At 40.1% G+C, this 19,994-nt stretch overlaps 1 protein-coding gene across 3 annotated transcripts in view; it reads left to right on the top strand.

Moving 5' to 3' along the window:
* SFSWAP (splicing factor, suppressor of white-apricot family) overlaps window positions 1–17,204 on the top strand; it is a 42,818-nt gene extending 25,614 nt beyond the window's left edge. For 2 of the 3 annotated variants that reach the window (XM_010194068.1, XM_010194069.1), the window contains exons 14-18: window positions 3,828–4,093; window positions 10,177–10,302; window positions 13,574–13,744; window positions 14,308–14,380; window positions 16,795–17,204. In XM_010194068.1, the coding sequence (XP_010192370.1) occupies window positions 3,828–4,093; window positions 10,177–10,302; window positions 13,574–13,744; window positions 14,308–14,380; window positions 16,795–16,863 (705 nt within the window). In that variant the 3' untranslated portion in view covers window positions 16,864–17,204. Of the gene's footprint in view, window positions 1–3,827; window positions 4,094–9,160; window positions 9,317–10,176; window positions 10,303–13,573; window positions 13,745–14,307; window positions 14,381–16,794 lie in introns of all 3 variants that reach the window. The other variant, XM_010194067.1, reaches the window with a different exon arrangement.
* Window positions 17,205–19,994: the final 2,790 nt, after the last annotated feature.

Raw genomic sequence — 19,994 nt, 5'->3', positions numbered from 1 at the left:
TGAAGCTGTGTTTAATCGTTTTTCTTTAGATGCCTTGTCCTTACTTTTGTCCTGTATGTAACAATTTTTATTTTCCCTGTGGAAAGCAGTCTGTTTACAAGTGAAACAGAAGTGTGCCATGTTTAAAAATAAAATGCTATTCAAGCTTTGCCAAGCATAACATGGTTGTCAAAACCAGATAGTGTACGGCTATCACACTTCCTGCTGGAGCTGATCCTGCTTTTTTAGTAATGGACTGTAGGAATTACATGCATGCCCCTTTGGAATAATAGTGGAACATAATTTGCAACATAATTTTATATTTGCATGTTTTCTTAATGTTAATTTGTGAGCAAAATGTAATTATCTAATGAAAACTGTCCAATAAGTATTTAAAGAAAAAATGCCTTAGAATATTTCAGGGCCGTTCATTTCTTACTTCACCCTTTTTTCCCCTGGAATACAGGTATCTGTATCTCCAGTTTAGGGTGGTGGAGGGATGTGTGTGTATTTGTTTGTACATTTCCCTTCTCTCACTTTCTCAGAAGAACAGATAAAAACATAAAACAGAAGTCACACACTGATGTGGCATTTGGGGTTGGATAGCTTGCTGCCATTTGGAACCTCTTACGGCAAGAATCCTGTGTCAAAAACTACGTGAGAGTTGTAATTCCTCATGCTGTAAATACTTTAATGTTTAATAGGAAGGGCGAAAGGTAACTGTGAGGAACTGCCATCTTAATTAAGTTAGGTGAGGGAGCTAAGCATGTTCTGTGCCGTGATTTTCAGTCTTCAGAGTGCTCAAGATGCAAAGGCGAAACATCTGGATTCACAGCCACTCCTTTCTCTGCAGTTGGCCCCTGAAAACTGGGAATGCAAAGTCCAGTTTTTGAAGAGCTGACCCTGGTCAGTGTCCTGGAAATAGCTCTATTCAGTGCAGCAGCTGAACCCTGATGGAGCTGTTGAGTACTGACGGTTTTATTCTAGAGGAATTTATTCTCTAAGCGATGGTTTTATCACTTCTGTTTAATCATTTTGGGCCGATTTGTTGAGTCTAGGACTGAGAAACTTCTCAAAGCAGTAACTGCTTGCTGATGCCCAGAGCAATCCTACACTTCATTGCTGGTAGACACTTGCTTACTAATTCTCAGTCCAGGAATACTTCACCAGCAGCTTTGAAGAACCCATGGCAAAAAAGGTGCAGTGCTGGAATCTGCAGTAGTTTCAGATTTTGATGAAGTAAAAGAAGCTGGTGATGAACTCTTCATAGTTCTGACATTCTTCACTCTTTCTAATTTTGGTCTGAGATAGGGTCCAAACTACGGCAAAATTCAACTGCTCGGAACAGAGGAAATAGTGGCCAGTTGTGAAGCTGTTAGTACCATTATTGATAACGTTTTTTACCAGTTGATTTTGTTTGTACTGGGAACAACGCCAGCGTTTTGTTCTGCTGTAATGAGCACCTTTTGGTTCACTGCTAACGCTGGCTTTGTGTATTGATTAAATAATGTAACCCCAGAACAACAAACGTGTGTTCTGGTCTTAGGAATACTGCAGATAACCAAATGCCTTGTACCGAACTGAAGTGCTTGTTTCTGTCCTTGTATAGTTATTAATTCTTCCTGATAGGCACTAAGACAGTTTATTTTTTTCAAAATATTTTTAATTGGCAGCAATATTTCTACACCTAGCTGTTTTCTTTGTGGCCTGTCAACTTGCTGGTGTTAGGGTCTTTCACTGAGCTCTGTGTGCTCTGATGGTGAGGAATCGGGTCACTTTGCTGGTGATTTTGCTCTCGAAAGCAGGCAGAGTTGTTCCCAGCAGATCCTGCTCTTGGGACCTGACAATCTGTCACCTGAGCTGTGGTCACAGTGGTGCGTGGTGTAGGTTTGGCTGGGTAGGTGACGTCTCCCTGCGTGTCAGCTCTTCTCTTGCTCTCCAGGACCTACACATTCACTTGGGGGTGGCTGGAGTTATTTCTCTGTGGCTTTCCAAATGTGATTCGTTGGTGACCTGGATCTGCAGCCAGGCAGCCTGCAGCTGTGCCTTTCTCAGATACCTGAACAGTGCTGAGCATTCTGAAAGTCAAGGAAAGCCCACGGTTCCAGCATCCAGTGCCTTTGGTGGGTACCTAGGGGTGCTTAGTGTCGTGGGTTTTTTGTTCTGAGTGCTGAGAGAATCTCTCCACGTGAGCTGAAGGTAAATGTGTCATTCATTTATTGACTTCCTTTTAGGCAGTGGTATGATGGCTTGTGTTTAATGCAGCCAAATGAACTTGGGCACTAAAAACCGTTGGGTTTTCTGCCTCTCTTGTTTTCCTCTTAACTGTACTTTGCCTACAGCTATTTTGTTTCAAGCTATTAGAGGTGTCTACTTCAAGGCAATCTGGTCTGTTACATATTCAGTAGTGTTCAAAGCGAAGACTCAGATACTGTATAAAGAGATGGATAACATTGACAAGGAACAAAAGTCAGCTGCAGTGGCCTCTTAGGAAACTGAAGACTGGAGATGAGGTGTCTGCAGTTACACATGGATTGTGAAGTTAGTGAAATTGGAAATGGGCCTCTGGTCAACCAGTCACTGAAATCATCGTGCTATAACATTTATAATCTTTGAAGTAAACTACTTTAGTAGTGCTCTATTGTTATATTTACAAGTAGTGTGATAGCAGTTATCAGTTAAAGCTTGGAAAGTGTCGTGACTAACTTGAAGCAAAGCTGGATTTCCAGTTATTCAAATGTGGTCAATTATTGCCTTGACATATTCACGTATTCACAGTAGGAGAAGAAAAAAAGAAGAAAGGAAAAGATCACCTGTTTCTAATTTGGTTATTTCAGGTGTTAATGTGTTGCTTTCTATTCTGGTCACGATGAGCATCCTTTGTCAAACAGTGGAAGTGTCAGGCCAGGTGGAACAGAAATTATGACGGGGGAACTGATTGCTCCCGTTGCCTTGAAATGGCAGCTGGGAGAATGACAGGCTTTGAAATGAGGAGCGTATCCATAGCGCCTGACTTGAATTGTTCCAAACAAGGTATTGAGCAAAATCCTCTCAGGTACAAGCTGATAATTGGAAATTTTCTTGGAGTATGGTATGTTTTGCTTAACTGACTGCAGTCAGAATTACCGGCTGATCATGAATTGTGCGTGGACCTGTTCTGTCTTTGAGATTAATCATTTTTGTCATCTTGCCAACCCTTTACATGCAACACATTTATTTTTGCAAAGTACGGAAATAATTTCTATCAGCACTAATTCATTTTGCTGTTTTCCTTGAGGTTGTAATCTAAACAGCACGGTTCGAGGATGAAGGTGACTTCCAGACTTAACTTTGAATGTCAGTAGTTGCTGATTGTATTTTTAGGTTTATCCCTTTTTAAATAAAAGGAGATAAATAGATGAAAAGCTATCTGATAGTACTCATTTTTTGAGAACACGTTTCTTCTACAAACTAAAGATGAAAACTTCAGAACTGTGTCCTAGTTAAGCTGACAGTCTTAGCACGCATATCCCAACCTTGCATATGTATCTTTGGGGAGCTGTATAGGTGTCCATTAAATCCTACTGGATGTGCATGCTTTACAAAATACTGATGCAACACTGAGGTTTTAAAGCAATTTTTGGGAGGTTAGATGTACATTGTATATTGTTGAGACTACTGAGCAGAATATCCTACGTTTCTTTGCTATGAAGTGCACGTATGTGGCATGCACAGGAGTAGATGTAGCCCTCTGTGTAGTATAAAAACCTAGAGATGCTTGTGTTGTCTATGTTTATAGGACTTGCTCAAATTGAAAATTTGCATACAGCTTTGAAAACTGAATGTTCTTTGTTTGCCTTTGGTTGCAGAGTGTCAATAGTATACCGTGTCCTGTGACCGCGGTCAGAACTTTGCCCACCTTAGAAGTTAAACAAGCAGAAAGGCCTTCAAGCAGAAGCAGAGATCCTCCTAGGGAAGAAGAAAAAGAAAAGAAAAGGAAAAAGCACAAGAAAAGGTCTCGGACAAGATCTCGATCACCGTTCAAGTATCACTCGTCATCCAAGTCCAGAGCTAGATCCCATTCAAAAGCAAAGCACTCGCTCCCCACTGCCTACAGAACTGTGAGGCACTCAAGGTGGGTTTGGAAAGCAAACGTGGTCTTTAGAGTTCTGTGTGTGCTAACGCTTAACCTGGTTTTGCACTTCTTCATGCCCATTACAAAGCATGTAGTCACCCTGAAGACAGTGGATAAATATCATCAAATGTGGAAGATCTTTGAAATTTGTTTTAATGAAATAACAAATCATTAATTTCTAATTACATAGTGCAAAATTTGTACCGGTAAATGCTTTTTCACTCTGATCTGTGAAATACCTGGTGATAATATGTAGGAGGTGTGATTATAGCAGGAAGAGATTAAGTCTGTAGCTGTTGCTGGAGTAAAGTAACCAGACAATATTAAGATACGAAATAGAGGTATAGAATTGAGTGGTTGAACAGCAAAGCTCAGACAGAAAGGAAGTTGGGTAGCGTGTGGAAAAAATATGATGGGTGAATGGCAGGAGAGAGAGGGCAGGAATCCGAGAAGGGTGAAACTGGAGTTGAAGAGGAAGGGAGACCATAGAAAAATGTAACCCAATGCAGTTAACTCATCATTAATGAGATTAAATTCACTGTATTAATTATCTAGCTATAAAATGATACATACTATGTTTATATTAATACTGTTAATTACTTCTAAGACATTTGGGTCTAGACACCTCTGTAAAATCTGTCATACCTGAATGGCCTGCCCCATGGTAGTTATTGTGGTCAGTAGGAAGGGCTTATTCTTCACATGGCATTCTCTGGATCTGCTTTTTTTTTGTTTAACAGCCTAACTACACTGATAAGAGGAAATGTTAACACATTACAACTTGTTATTTTATACTAGATTGTTAAGATTAAATACAATACTGTGCTGACAACATCTCTCCTATTCAGAGATGCAGTTCATTTAAACGAACATAGCTTGGGCTGCAGCAGTCAGTCTGATGTGCTGCATATTTCACTGCCTTTGACAGTAGATGTGGTCATGATGCTCGTGTTGGGAGGCACATTCCAAAATACTGGGGGCCTTTTCTGCCTGTAAAGGGAATGCTGCTGAATGCAGCTTTCCTTGTGTAAGAAGGGAATGCAAGTCTTCGAGAGTTAAGGATATCTTGGGGAAAAGTCATCCCAGGTGAATCACTTATCTTGTCAACTCCCTGTCAAGCCATGTATTTTTATCTATGATTTTACTGATACATGGTAATAACAAGGAGAAACATCATAGTAATGCTAAAATAGAAGACTAAGTTGTCTTCTGTGGTACCTCGAAAAGGACAGAGAATCATCTGAGGAGATCCTTACCACTACTTGGGTATGCTGCTTAATAGGATAAAGATAATGTAGCATGTGGTTGCATCACACAGTAACCTGATCAATGGGAACTTGCAAGTTCAGTTTGATGTACACTGAGATACGGCTTCAGGGAGATAAGATATCTGGTCCTTCATAGAGACTCGAATACTTCCACCAGCTGCTCTCCCTTTGGAGTTTTTGTTGGGCTTTTTTGGTGACATAGTTCAGCTGGCGGAGAAATTGCCCAAAAAGCACCAAGAATGTTTCACAAGCACATGGCTCAGTCTAAACCTCTGCCGAGGACCTCTTGTAATTCAACTGTAATGAATACCTTCCTGCTGCTTCTGATACTGAATACAGTGACTGTATTGGTTTGGTTTAATCAGTGAAGAGGAGCAGGATGCACCGAGTGTCTCCTCATCTGGAAGATGTTGTTGTGTTTGCCCTCAGCTAGAGTGCCCTGTCCAGTTCTGTGCATCCTTCGGAAGGAACTAGAGCAGCTGCAGGAAGCTCAGAGGCAATCATCAAGAGTATTAAGAAAAAGAGGTGGAAAGGCTGATTGGGCAGACAGAAGGAAGATGAAATGAATCTCCATGTGCGCCAAAAAAGAGGGAATGGAACGTTCTTTTTCAGTCCTTGGGGTTTGTGCAATGAGTAATGGATATAAATTAATTACAGAGACACTGGAAAGCTTTTCATACTGACTCAGTGCTAAGGGTGCTTAATACAGCTTCCTCCACTGTGGGAAGTCTCTGTATCAAGAGTTACAGCTTGGAGACTACTCAATAGTCCTATTTCTTCAAGCCTTTTCTAGCCCTGCCTTTCTTATTAGGGTACACATGGTCTCACTTTGTACAAGAAATGGTGGTGATTGAAGGTTTGCTTTATTGGAAGTGTTTGCTACACCTTAACATACTCACTGTATTTCCAAAATTCAAGCTCTTGCTCCTGAAACCAGAAAACTGTGGAGTAATCCAGAATGGGGCGCTGATTCATAGCGCAGTCAGATCCTGATGTCTGTTGTCCCTCGAGCGTTCAGGTGAAAGTAAGGGCTGAGTAATTGCCAAAACCAGGCAAATGTTGTTGCCTAGCTAGGAGATAGGACCATTTTTCTTTCCTTTTTTAGTTATTTATGTATTTAGTGTCGATTCAGAGAAAGTTATTTCTGTGCGCTGTCGTGTCTCATTCAAAACATGGCACCTTCCCCACCTCTCTGCTCTTCGGTTTTTCCAGTGCTTCACCTGTTATTACAGCTTAGTGGTGAATGAACAGTTATGTAAATGTGGAGGTTAGAGACGGCTTTATTGTGTGGACATTGGTGCTAAATTGTACTGGAACATCCCTGTTTTGAGTAACTGCGCTTTATTTGAATGTCTCAGTCTAATGTTACATGTCTGAGATTTCATTGCCTTATTTTATCCTGTTCAAAGTGTATATTCTGACCTACAGATCTCAACATAAAGTGGTTATTGGTTCTTTATTTTACCCCAGGAGTGGACTGAAAAAACCTGTAGTAATTACTGCTCCAGTTCCTGTTAATCAAATAATTAAGAATAACAAACAAGATCGTTCTCCTATTAAGCAAACTTTCACAACTTTCTTAGGGAGTAGCTTATTAGGTTTGATGTATCTGCACAGTGAAAATAAGTGTTTTGGATTTGAAGTTGTTTAAACTGTTATGTCGAAATTAACCGTGACAGCCCAAAGAGGAGCTGTGCTCACTTCATAGTTTTTCATTAGACTCTGTTGCACTCAGATGATAATGAGTTGTGATAATGGCCACTCAAGATGTGCCCTGTGTTTGGGGAACGGCCTTAAAACCTTAGATTCTGTGAGGTTTCATGTAGACATCACTTGAACTTCTGCTTAAAAACACTTGGAGGAGATGCTATTTAGTAGTGTGAGTTGTTTCAAAAAGTAAGATTAAAAATCAGCGTTACCGTGTAACTTATAGTGACAAGTGGGCAGGGATGAGACGTGGGGAGTGAAGCTAAACACAGAAATTTGCAGTAACTTCCATTGCTGTTTATTCAAGTGATGTTCAAGATACCTTTCAAACTCTTATTTTTTTGGGTGTATCTTAGTGGTTTTTTATTCCAAAATGCGTATTGTGCTTAGAAGTCCTATAGGTGAACTTTGCAATATACTTCTCTGTGTACCATTTTATATCGCTTGTTTATCATTTATTTTTGCATTGTTAGAGATCTAGAGGCTCTGCTTCATTTAGAAATAGTCTTTGGTGGTGAGATAAAATTGCTGTCCTCTTGCATTTTTGTCGTATTTTCTAATGCATCTTCAGCACTGTTAAAGTGGAAAAGTTCTGTTCTAGTAATATCAAGTTGATTCACAGTGTATTTTGGATCTGTATTTTTCTGGGTAGCACAAACCAACCTGTTTTTAAGAAACAAGTTTAAAAAACGGTAGCTCTGTAAGGATCCCAGATATATTGGCTTAACTGTGGCATGCGGTGTGCTAGCAGCAATTCTCCATATAAATGTATGTTGTTTTCCTGGCCAGAATGAGTCCCCTAAAGCTCCTGGTGTGGTACAGTTTTAATTATAGACCAAGATGACAGAGTAAAGTTAACAAAAGTCATGGACACAGTAAACCGTGTCCAAAAGCGCTGTAAGGTGTTGCAGTGACTTGCTTTGGAGCTGTCAGTCCTAAAGAGATCATCACTTGTAGAGGCAAAGATGGGGCACATCTGTTAAATCTGCCTTGGAAAACAAACAGCTTTTGGTCATCTGTAGTAGATGCTTCATCAGTGTCTTTCTAATCGACTTCAGAGCCCCATTAAAAGTTTGGTGTGAGGTGTCCCTGCAGCTGTGCTCTCCACAGCAGCACAGGGACACATTGGGATTCAGAGCTGGTCGGCGCTCAGTGTAAATGATGACCACGTTCAGCTGAATCTCTGGTTTCTACCAGTAGATCCTGGTAGTAGTGATCTAAGCTAATGATGTGTTTGTGTGCGTGAGTGTGGGGGGTGTGTGTGAAAGGAGAAGAAGGGAAGCAGAGGTGCTCGTTATGTACCCAATGATTCAGTGATTTAGGTGAAATTTGGGTGTTTTGAACTACAGCAGATGTAGGAAGTCTGAACTTCTCTTTGGTATTGATTGTTTTTCTTTGTATTGTCTAGTGATGGAGTAGTACTAAAGCAGGTCATTCGTCCAGTTAATGATTTATAAACAGTAATTAGTAGTGGCATACATTACAGACATTTTCAGTAAGTTTGGATAGAGTGCACCTAAGTGTGTGTTCGTGTGAGGCTTTTTGCCTCAGTATTAGAAATTTAAGAGACTTGGAAGTAGCTTTCTCCTGTAAAAATGGTTGCTTGGGGTTTTTTTTCCCTCCTTCCGAACTGATTTTCTCACTGCTGAGGCAGTGTCTGTTCACTTTTAATTCCTATTTTGTAATGAGGCGTGCCAGGCTTCATAACCCTTTGAACTTTTGGGACTGTGCTAAACACGGGTGATACTGATTTCAAAGGAATGGAATGCCTTTTGAAATAAGACTCTACTGAAAGTAATAGTTGGTGTATTGCAGTGAAACTGTTAAGCTGGTTCTAATTGTTTGAGGCTAATGGCCAAAGTTCTTAACATTTGGTGACTGGGAGAATGTTGTAGAACCACAAAAGCCAGCTCATAAGAATGAAGCTAATGCCTTTTTCTTTCTGATTGGACTTTTTTTAGGCCGGTCCATATAGACATGTTTCACTAAGGTTCAGCTTTTGGTTAAGGGCCTGAGCCTTTTCAGGAGTCTAGTTAATAACCAAAGTAGCGCATTTAATTCTGCATGTGAAGTGTGTGCCTCCGTATCCCAGCCTCACAGCATCCGCAGGGACACTGAGCGTGGAGCCGGGTCTGCGCAGCTCATCAGTGGCAGCAGCAGCAGAGCGGGGAAGTTATCAGGCAACTTGGACAACGAAAAGAGTTGACTGCTGGAGCTCTTGTGAGGGACATCCTGGTAAAATGGCAAGGTGTCTGACTGACCCCAAACTTCACCATCTGTTGGGTTGCTTCCTTTTGTAATCCTTCTGAATGGCCTGGTAAAGATCAGATTTCTAAGAGACAAAGCAGTTAATTTGCACCACTTAACTGCCATTGTGATTACTTTTTTCATTTTGCAGTTGATCTCTTGTTGTAGGTGTAAAAGAAACGGCTCCAGGAGCGTGTGTGTTGATCTCTGATCTTAACTGGGCATGCTTTCTCTTTCTCCTCTCTTTCTGTCTTTCACTTTTTTTAGAAAAATCTCTCAAGTCAAAGTGCTAGTGCCAATAACGCCGATGATGTTGTTGGTGACTTGCACAGGTGGAAATATTGGCTGTGCTGGGATTACTCTGCAGCAGCAGGGACAAAATTTCCTGGACTTGTCAGTGTTGGAGATGTGCTGAAAACAAAAACTTGTGTTTATCTCTGGGATGCAGCAGTTCTAAAAACACACCACTCATTTGAGAGACAAAGTCCCAGGCTTGGAGCCAAATATCTGCGTATCAATGTTGGTGAACTCTGTTGCCACAAAAGGTGACTGGACTAAAGTAAAACTTTCCTGCCTGCCAATACACAAGTTGATATTACCACAAAATACCAAAAAATAATTGCTTTCCCCCCCCACTCTGTTGGGAGTGAAAAGCAGTGGAGAACTACATCCTAAATGTCTTGAATGGGTAAGAAAGTTTTATGCAGCTGACAAGTCTTGGAGACTGAATGGCCCGTGTTGGTATGAAATAGCATTTGAAAGGTGTTACATTTGCATATGGTCACAGCACCATTGCACTGAAGTAAAAGCACTGACATAAGTAACAAGAAGCAAACTTACGGAGGGTTTTCTCCTGCTCAGGTCACGATCGAGGTCACCCAGGAGAAGGGCTCACACCCCAGAAAGGCGGAGGGATGAGAGAAGTGTCCCAACAGCGTACCGCATCAGCAACAGCCCTGGGAACAGCAGGAAGCGCCCCCGTTCCAAGTGAGTGTACCTGGCCCTGGCGTCGGAAGGGACTTTCAACATTGCCCGATGGGTTGTGTGCTCCCCAGGCGGAACTGAGGTTTTTCTGTCCTGGAGCTTTGTTTTAATAGACTGAAGTAGGAATCAAGAGGTGCCTTTTTTGAGAGCACCTTGCCTATATTCGCTCTGAACCTATTCTAATTGAAATGGCATACCAACCATTAGTTCATCTCACCAATTATAGAAGGAAAACATCTGCAAAGTGTGTGCCCAGACAGCTTTGAAATGTCTTGTGTCTCTAATATTCTGTGGCATGTTGTGTCTCCAACATGCAAGGAAGTGACCGTTTTTCATGCTTGTATGTATGCACCTAAAGTGAACACAGAACCCAACACCCTGAAGTTACTGAACTGAGCATACTTAATTATTCTTCTCATTGATGAAGATGTAATCCTTAACCTGTTTTTCCCTATATTTTGTGGAATAAGAGGCAAACAGATCACTTTAAACTTGGATTATTAAAAAAATTTCAATTGTTTCTTCAGATAACTTTCCATCCCTTGACAGCCTCTAATTAACTGATGTGTGGTAGGTATAATTGAGAACTTCATCAGTAGACTTCAGCTGATTCAGTTTTTCGCGTTCATCAACTCGAGATAATAGAGGCTTCTGTGGAATTCAGCAGCAAATTCGGTTAAGTAGAAAAGATACGGAATCTTAAAATATTTTTCTTCCTGTAAACACGCACAAGAGTTTTTTCACACCCTGTGCTATTTTTAATGCAGTGTTGGTGTGTCCGCTGCTTGGCCATTCAGCATTTTCAGCTCTGTATTACTTGTAGAGTTGTGCCACTCCGAGTGGTAAATTACGACGACAGTTGTGAAACAAACTACATTCCTCTTTAATCAGTATTGTTTGTATAGGTGGAAAGTGTTAGACCTCAAACAGGAAAAGGGAATGCTAAACAACAAAATATGGCAGTAACTGTAAAAAATGTAGACTGAAGAAAGAATATTGTATTTAAACATAGATGAGGTTGGTTTGCAGCGGTGATTGCCAAAAGCCTCCTGTTTCAGCCCTGATAGGACTGCCAGGTTACATTTTCAGGTAAAACGTAGATGCTGCGATGGACCAGTTTTCATGTTCAGTTATGGAGCAGATGTGCACAGTGGTGTAATGGTCTGATAAAAGCAAAGTAGTTGAGCTTTCTATGAGCGAGTAGTGTGTATTTTGCCTGATAGCTCAGAGCAGGTTTCAATCTTACATGGCAGCAGCCATCTGAGTGGTGTTTATTAACCACAGTCACACTAAGTAGGCAAGCTTTGGAATCTAATACTGTCAAAGGATTGAAAATCAGAATTGATAAACACTGCAATGTGTTAAACTTGCTCAGGGCATTAATCTGATATCAGTAGTTGAATGGGGAACATTGCTTGTACATTTTTAGGTTTGTTTTCAGAAGAAAATATGTAAGACCTAGGAAGCTATGCTTTACCTTGTCTTGTCTGGGAATTACAGGCTCACTGCTTGTAGAATGAGATGTACTTCAGAATAAATACAGCAGTTGTTTTTTCTTCTGCTTGTGCTGTACCTCAGTTGCCAACATAGTCACTTTAAGAAGAAGTCTAATGTAAATTAGTGTTTTAATCTGACTACAGTGCATTACTTTCCACAGAGAATACAGTTCTTTCATGCTAGCTTTTGTACCTAGACAAATACTTAAAAATAAACCTAGTTTTAGCAAATGGACTGTTCTAAAAATAGGCAATTGGTAGGCACATTCATTCAGCTGTTATGATGCTTGTTCGTCATAATCTGAGATGAACAACACTGGAAAAGCTTTCTGTAAATAGTCGCATGGTGAATGTTGGCTGAGATGTTTAAGAGTTAAGTATGAAATATGCTCACAGCTTGATTACATTGCGATGCTTTAAGAAAATGAGCAATTACAATACATAATGAGCTAGTCAAGGAATAACTGACTTTGTAGCTGATGTGTTTTGTATAGTCATGAAAATGTTAGAGGCCAGCAGAGCTGTGGGGTTTTTCTTCTGCCACTTAATGATTATTTACGCAAGAAAAGCGTAAGGAGGTTTTGCGATTTTAAGTCTTGAATGTTAAATTCTACGTGAAAATCAGGTATTGGTATGATAAGTTCTAAGTATTAGAGGTGTGCAGTATTTATATGGGAATTTAATAAGTGATAGCGTAGCTGCCTTTAAAGTAGCAAATTCCTAAGAAACCAAAAATAAAGGAAGCTATAACATGATACTTAAAAGATGGCTCAAAGTTTTGCAGTGTTTTCAGGTGTTCTAGAAGCTTCAACAGCACTTGTGAATAGACTTCTAGCAGTGCATGCTGGAGAGAAATGCCTGCAATGAGGTATTGCCTAACTAGTTAAGGCATTACTCCAGTAATTCTAATTGCAGTAACACAAATACTGGTATGTAAATCATGCAGAAATAAATTCATAGCTATTTATAAAGATTTGGATAGTTCCATCTCCAGTATATATAAAGAGGATTTAATTCTCTTTGAGCTCAATATTGCATAGGAGGAGGCTGCCTCTGTTTCCCCCGTCTGTCAGTAATGAACTCATCAAGTGCCCGTAAGTCCTCGGTTCCAGGTCTCAGAGTGGCAAATGTTTGTGTCTCATTTCCAGGTCACGGTTTGCACTTAAAACGTGTTGCTAGGCCTAGGTTTGTTTTAGGGGCATACAAAAGCTTGTCTATCATTTTGAGCCTGTGGTTTGTTGCATTGGATCACAAGGAAAGGAGTAACTTTCTTTTAAAAAGCAGACAAACCATGGATTTGCCTTGTAGATCTTTCACACAGCTGTGATTCCATGGTTTGCTCATTTACAAGCTAGGGAAATTGTAAGGGATCCAAACTCTTACATTTCCCATTATATTCCAAGTGTCTGATGTTCTTTGGGAAGGAACTTCCCTCTAGCAAAGTTATTCTGCAAAATCTCCAATGAGAGACCTTTCAGTGGTACCCTTCAAACTATCAATGTGTAATTCCTGTGTACCCATGGAGCAGTGTTCCAAGTGAGAACCTCAGGGACTAGTAGTTGCCTAATGTAATATGTTAAAAAGCACTTCTGAGAAGGTACTTTGCACAACAATAGAAGTGAAGTACTGGGTCAAGACTCTAATGCTTGCTGAGTGCATGAGAAGTATCCTGTGGAAGAGGGCTACATAAGCTTTTAGGAGTGTGAACACTAACTTCAACTGAGCTCATGTAATACTGCTTCAAATATCCTTCCATTTTATTTATTTTTTTTCCGCAGAAGTCCCCATGAAAAGAAGAAGAAGAGGCGGTCTAGATCACGTACCAAGTCCAAAGCTAGATCTCCTTCACCATCCGTGTCACCAGGCAAACCATCCACACACAAAAACTCTGTACATTCGACTAGTGTCTCTCCTGTGGAGAGCAGGGAATCCAGCCAGGAACGCTCCAGGTAATGGGCTCTTTTCCTGTCACACTGCACTGCTGATATCCCTTGGCTGCGAGTGTCTTTTGACCTAACCTGTGTGGTGAGGAGCTCTGTGTGTGCAACGTGTGCGTATTAAAAGTAGAGGACAGCACCAAACATCAGTTTAATGAAGACATTAGGTCTCTGTTGCCTGCTGGAGTAAACATCTCAACATACTTTTACAGTAAAACTGGTGCAGAAAATTCTGCAACCTAATTCTACATTAGAAATTGGAAACTCACTAAATGGGATAACTCTTTGAAGTAGAATTTTAATAGAGCGGTTTGAATTGTAATGTGTGTGCAAGATTCATAATTCAGTTATTTCTACGGAATATAGAACAGTCCTGTTAAAAATTCCTCTGCCGTTCAGATTCCTATCAGTTGTACGAGTGACTCTTCTGACTGACTTACGGCTTCTGGTTGACTGAGAGAACTGTTGACTAACATGAGAGATTTGGGCAATAAAACCAGAAATCGCCATCGAGAGTGAAATGCATTTTTTTAAACATTTACTATAAATTTCCAATTCTAATTTTGCTTTTTTAGGGGAGTTTCTCAGGAAAAAGATGGCCAAATCTCTTCAGCAATTGTGTCTTCAGTGCAGAGTAAAATCACTCAGGTACAAATTCAAAAAATCATCGTATATTGCCTAATGAAGCGTGCCCCTCATATCGTTTTCTTCTCTTAGTACCTTGTACAATTCCGAGCTTTGCATATGATGTAGAGACGTGTTTGTTGTCATTCTTAATCTGTTTGCTTAAAAGGAACACAGTTTTGTTCCTTCTCCAGCTACTGTCTGTTCAAATTTAATCAAGCCTCTAAAGACCAAGCTAAATTCATGATGCTGCAGTATATCCTGTTAAGATAAGGAAGTCCACATGATGCTACAATACCCCGGTTACCCATAGCAAGTATTACTGGGAGCAGGTGTTACTACACTATGTAGTGCTCTTAAGTTTCGTGGAAGAAAGGTGAAGGAGAAATAACCTTGGCAAAGGCTAAATTTGTAGTGTTGGCAGCAGAGGAAAAACACTCTTGCAAACTGAAGTAAGTATGTGCTTTGCATTAAGCAGCATCTTCAACTCACTTGGCTTTCCCTTGCCGCTGTTTATTTCTCTGAACTTTTGTTGTTATGACTTTGTTGATACATCGAAGTTTGCTGTGAATCAAGTATGTACCTCTGGATGCTGTGCAATAACCTAAATGCATTCAGCTTCCCTAGCAGTTTTAAGATACCCAACCTCTGTCAAAATAATTGTGTTAGTTTTTTAAAAGCTACTGCATGGTGTCTCTCTTCAAAAATTTTAATTTAACTCATACTGTTCGTCTTCGTGCGTATTTACCTTTCTTTTAATCAAATATGCCAACTTGAGAGGAAGAAAGCTCCTAATTATGCTTTGGAAAATTTACAGTATAAAATCAGACTTGCTTTTTGTATTCTTATTTTCTTCAGTGGATGGATTATTCTTTCCATAAATTAATATTGTTCAAAGATTTAGTTCCACCAGGGAAATGGTGATAGTTCAGAATTAATACTAGTAGGCTAGTACCTTACATACCATATTTGATCTGGTTTTTATGAGAAACCCCAAAAATAGAATATTCAGGAAAATAGAAAATAGCACGTATAGTCACCGGAGAAAGAAAATGGAGAATTAACACCATAGCACTTCTTGGGCTACCGAAGAAATGCGTGGAAATTCCTTGTGTGAGAAATGATGTGAACTACATCATGGTCCTCAAAGAAGAGGAAGCCTCCCACCCTTTAAAACTGCACATTTCATCTGCACTCAGATGACAGCAATAGGTTCATGCATTTCTTGGGTTAAATATTGCTTATGGCACAGCATTTGCTAGTTTATTTTATTAGTACTAGTCTGCTTGCTTGGAGTGTAGCTGCAAGAGGATGAAGGTTACTAGTTCTGGCCACCGACTTCCAGTGCAGTTTAAACACCTCTGAGGAATAGCTCCCAAATCATAAAAATCCACTTCTTAGTTACAGTCTGCTAAAAGTAAAATAGAGGAATGAAACTTTTGTGAATCTGCAAGCTATTTCCCAACACAGATTGGTTTAGCATCTTTTTATCTTTGAGGGCCCAAAGAAATGTAATTTACCTAATTATTAGTCAGATAATTTTGCTGCCAGTGTGCTGGCTGACCTTGACCAATTCAGTATTTTTTCTCATTAAAATCCTTCCATCTGTAAAGTGGAATAATGATGCTGGATTCCCCTGTGAAGTGTTTTGAGAGCTTCAGATGAAAAACGCTTTAAAAGAACTGAGAGTTTTAATTCATTTGTGTTGCGTTTGTGAAGAAATGTTTTAAGTAACTTTAATTCATTACTGATACACACTTCTTATTTTTGTGATCATTTTTTGCAACCCAATTATTTGATGCCGTTTGCAGGAAACCTCATTTCCTTTTGCAGTGCTGTTCCCACTGGATACGAGATGGAGAGTTGCTGTTTGGTTTCACAACACTCTTAATGTTTCATAAGTGAAAATACCACTGCCATGTAAATTTTTGGTCCAGGTTTACAAAGCTAACAAAAAAAGCTTTTTGTTACTGGGTAATTGTTGGTGCTTTCTTCTTAGCAGCTTGCTCTTTATTCTTTCCTTTTTTTAAACCTCGGTGTTCGTAGTCGTGAGTTCATTACGGTTTTTGTGAAGATATGGTCCTCGTTTCTCTCCATTCCAGTTAAGGCGATTTCTGTGTGTTGGTGTGCAGAAACTGCTCCAAATACGCAGAGTACTTTGTAGTTGTAGTAAAAACAGACTTCAGGAGCATCAGGAACTGTCCTAGGAACATTCTCCAGTTATTCCAGTCGTTAGCCTAGGGACTCCTGTATCTGGTGATCATGCACGTAAGTATTCTGTGTGGCTGGAGCATAAGCTCACCCTTCCATAGGCTCATTATGGTTGAAAAAGGCTTTCAAGATCAAGTCCAATCACTTGTGCAGGTTTGTGCAATCACACGCTTTAGCTCTGCTCAAATCCCACACACTTCTGATCGTTTTCCTTTTATTTTCTACAGGATCTTATGGCCAAAGTGAGAGCAATGCTTGCAGCTTCCAAAAACATACAAACTACCAGTGCCTCCTGAGACCTGTTGAACTGACCACCGAGGAATCGTGTGAAAAAGAACAATATAAAAAACTGCCTCATCTCAAACGTACAGTTGAGCTTAGCTCGCTTGGTTCACAGCTCGTCTAGTATTACCAGAACTCGAGGAGCTAAATCCTGTACAGAAGCGTCTCCTTGAAATTTCATTAAACTTTTTCAGCCAGAATACCTTTGGGAAGTTTTTGGTTTTTGTAAATTGATTTTTTGACTAATTCTTCAGTAACATTTTATGATCAGCGGTCTATATGTGTATATTTGTAAATACCATGTTTCTGTGAAAGAAGTATTACACAATAATAAAGGAAACATCTTTCATTAGCTGGAGTTCTTGTGGAGTCCTTAATTGTTTGCGGTTGACTTTTGTTACGGATTAGTCTTCTTATTCTTTAGTACTTTCTGCCTTTTAAAATAGCTCTGTAGGCTGCCTGACCACCTTAAGCTGAGAAGCACTTTTTGTCTTCCATCATGCACAGAGCAGTCCTAGAAGAATGCTGGTTTGCTTGGGTGTTAATAGGGGACCGATTTGGGGCATCATTTAAAGAGATCTGAGCCTCCACTGGAGGGGCTGACCCCTTGAAGGCAGTAGCCCCTTTGTCTTAGTGTGCCTTGTTTTCCCTAGTTAGCTACAGAAAAGAGTGGATTGTTGTGGTCATTCAGTAGGCATACTGTACAGAAATGCAGCGTTTTTGTGCTGTAACATCTCTCACACAGTTGAGGAAGATGCTTGCTAACATATGTTTTGCTGACATGTACCAATTAACCCTTTTCAGAAAGCTCGTGGCCTCGGTGGAATTGCGCAGTTGTTTATTATGCGTTCCTTCTTGTACACCGAGACTATTTAATTTTCTAATTGACACATTCTTCAAATGGGTCCACGAAGGCATATGTGAATTTTTCCCCAAGCCTGCTTTAACTATGAGGTTTTGTAATAGTTGGTGTATTCAAAAGCTGCCCTTATTGGCAATTACCTGATTCCATAAAAAGTGGAATCGGGGTTTTTAATGACCCCTGAAAAACTCTGTGATCTATAATCAGAAAGATTATAGTTCTGGTGACTCATATCCTAATTTTCTCAAATTTTATAGAGAGTAGATGGAGGTCGGAGATGGGTTAGAGAAATGAATGTGGCAAAGTTGATGCTTACTCAGACTGGTTGGTGTGTTCACTATGTAAGACTGCACAGGTTATTAACTCCAGTGCAAAACCTTTCTGCTCAAAGCAAGGGGAGGAGAAACAGTAATTCCAGCTTTGAGTAACGTGATGGCCAAGGTGGGAGTTGGTGCGGTATTCCACTTGGAATGAGCACAACATTTAAACCATTGGAAACCGTAATCGATCGGGTTTCTTTTCCATTTTTAATTTCGAATTTTAATTAGCAGAGCTCGCACTCCTACAAGCAATATAAAATGTTGTGTCTGATGCAGAGAAATTGCTCTGAGCACATAAGCTGTGATGAAACAGCCATCTAAATGGTAATGTAGAATTATGTTATCCACTATTTACCTAATTCAAAGTTATTTGTAATGTTTTCACTAGGAGAAAATCCATTTTCAAGCATTATGAGAAAGATAAGATTTTCTGTGTACGCATTGATGAACCAGTACTAGTGGAGACAGAGATAAAAAAGGACACGAAGTAAATTTTGTGGGCAACTGCTGTAGATCGTTGTGCAATGTTAGATTTACAGCAGCTTTCTTTTTCCCTCCTAAATGGAGTTAAAAGTCGCCATGGTTAAATAACTGGCAGCTTGGATGCCGGCTGTTTGTCATGTAGAAGCAGAAAAGCCCAACTCTGATAAATAGACTGGGCCGCTTGTTTTGCTGCTGCTTTGCAGATTTATTTTCTTGGAGAAGGTTGTTGCTTTAACAACTTCTTAAAATGTTTTCCCTTCCTGCGAGCGACTCTTTCTTTTTATTCTTTTTTTTTTTTCCCTCCTTTTTTTTTTTTCTCCTTATTCCCCTTTGTGGTATGAAGTGAGATGGAGCGCTTAGCTCCAGGAAAATTCAGATTAAACTGCATTTTTATGCACTCTTTATTGTTTACTGAGGCTTGTTTGCATTTAGCACTCTCATGGGTAGTTGTATTCTCCAGAATTTAAAAAGTAGTAGTGCTTTACTGTGTTATTTTTCTTTATTTCCATTTCTAACCAGAAAGGACATTTTCACCACATTAAAGAGGTTTGAACTGCTTTACTGGAATAATTCCCTTGTACGTATTCACATTTAGAAGTCTCTGCTGCTTTTTTTTGGTCTGTTTTCACAGGCACTGGCTGTGTAGTAACTGCTTGTAAATACAGCATGGAGCCTGTGAATAACTCATACGATTTGTGGTGGCTGCTGTATGAGGAGAAGGTGGAACCGATATCAGGAACAAGTCTCAAGAACTTCAAAATGGAAAATTTTCAGATTTCTGTTTTCCAGGTGTGATCTTTTGGTGCAAACCTTAGGAGAGACCTCTCTGAGGACGCAGTTACAGGACCCTGCCCAAGCATCGGGGACCACAGCAGCAGGTCTGGGGTTTGCTGCATCTCCCATCCATGAAATCTGTACGTCCTCAATTCCTTGATGTGGCCATGCACCAAGAGGCCTGAAGAGGCCCTGCATCACCTGGCTGCATGGCCAGGGTCTTGTTTCTGATGAGAAATACCTGAGGTTGCTGCAATGGGGAGTTCAGAATTTGGGAGAGCTTCAGTTGGAAGAAGGGGGGCTTTGAGGGGTCGTGAGGAAGGCACTGTGGTAGCTGAGCTGTCAGCAACTGGTTCTCATTTGTCCAGCTTTTCAGAAAAAATACAATGTGAGATTGCTTTGCTTTCAGTTCGGTCAAATACAGTAATTTAAGCAACTCTTTAGCTGTAGGTACTTTGAATTACTGCTGCTGTGTACATGTGACAAGCCAGAAGGACTTGGGGTACTAATGCTGTCAAAGCACTTCAGAAGGGCCTTTCTTTTGCTCCAGAATGTGCTAGCTGGTCTTTCCTTGCTGTCTTAAGAATTCCAGATTATAGTTTTGAAGATTAAAAAAAAAATATCAGCTTAGACAACAAGACTTTAATTTCTCTGTGATTGTCCAGAGTGATAACTTGTATTGAAGATGCTTTAATTTGAATTAATT

Source organism: Mesitornis unicolor, unplaced genomic scaffold, assembly GCF_000695765.1.
Source record: "Mesitornis unicolor isolate BGI_N332 unplaced genomic scaffold, ASM69576v1 scaffold31231, whole genome shotgun sequence".
Lineage (NCBI taxonomy): Eukaryota > Metazoa > Chordata > Aves > Mesitornithiformes > Mesitornithidae > Mesitornis > Mesitornis unicolor.
This window is presented reverse-complemented; position numbering and strand designations above follow the sequence as displayed.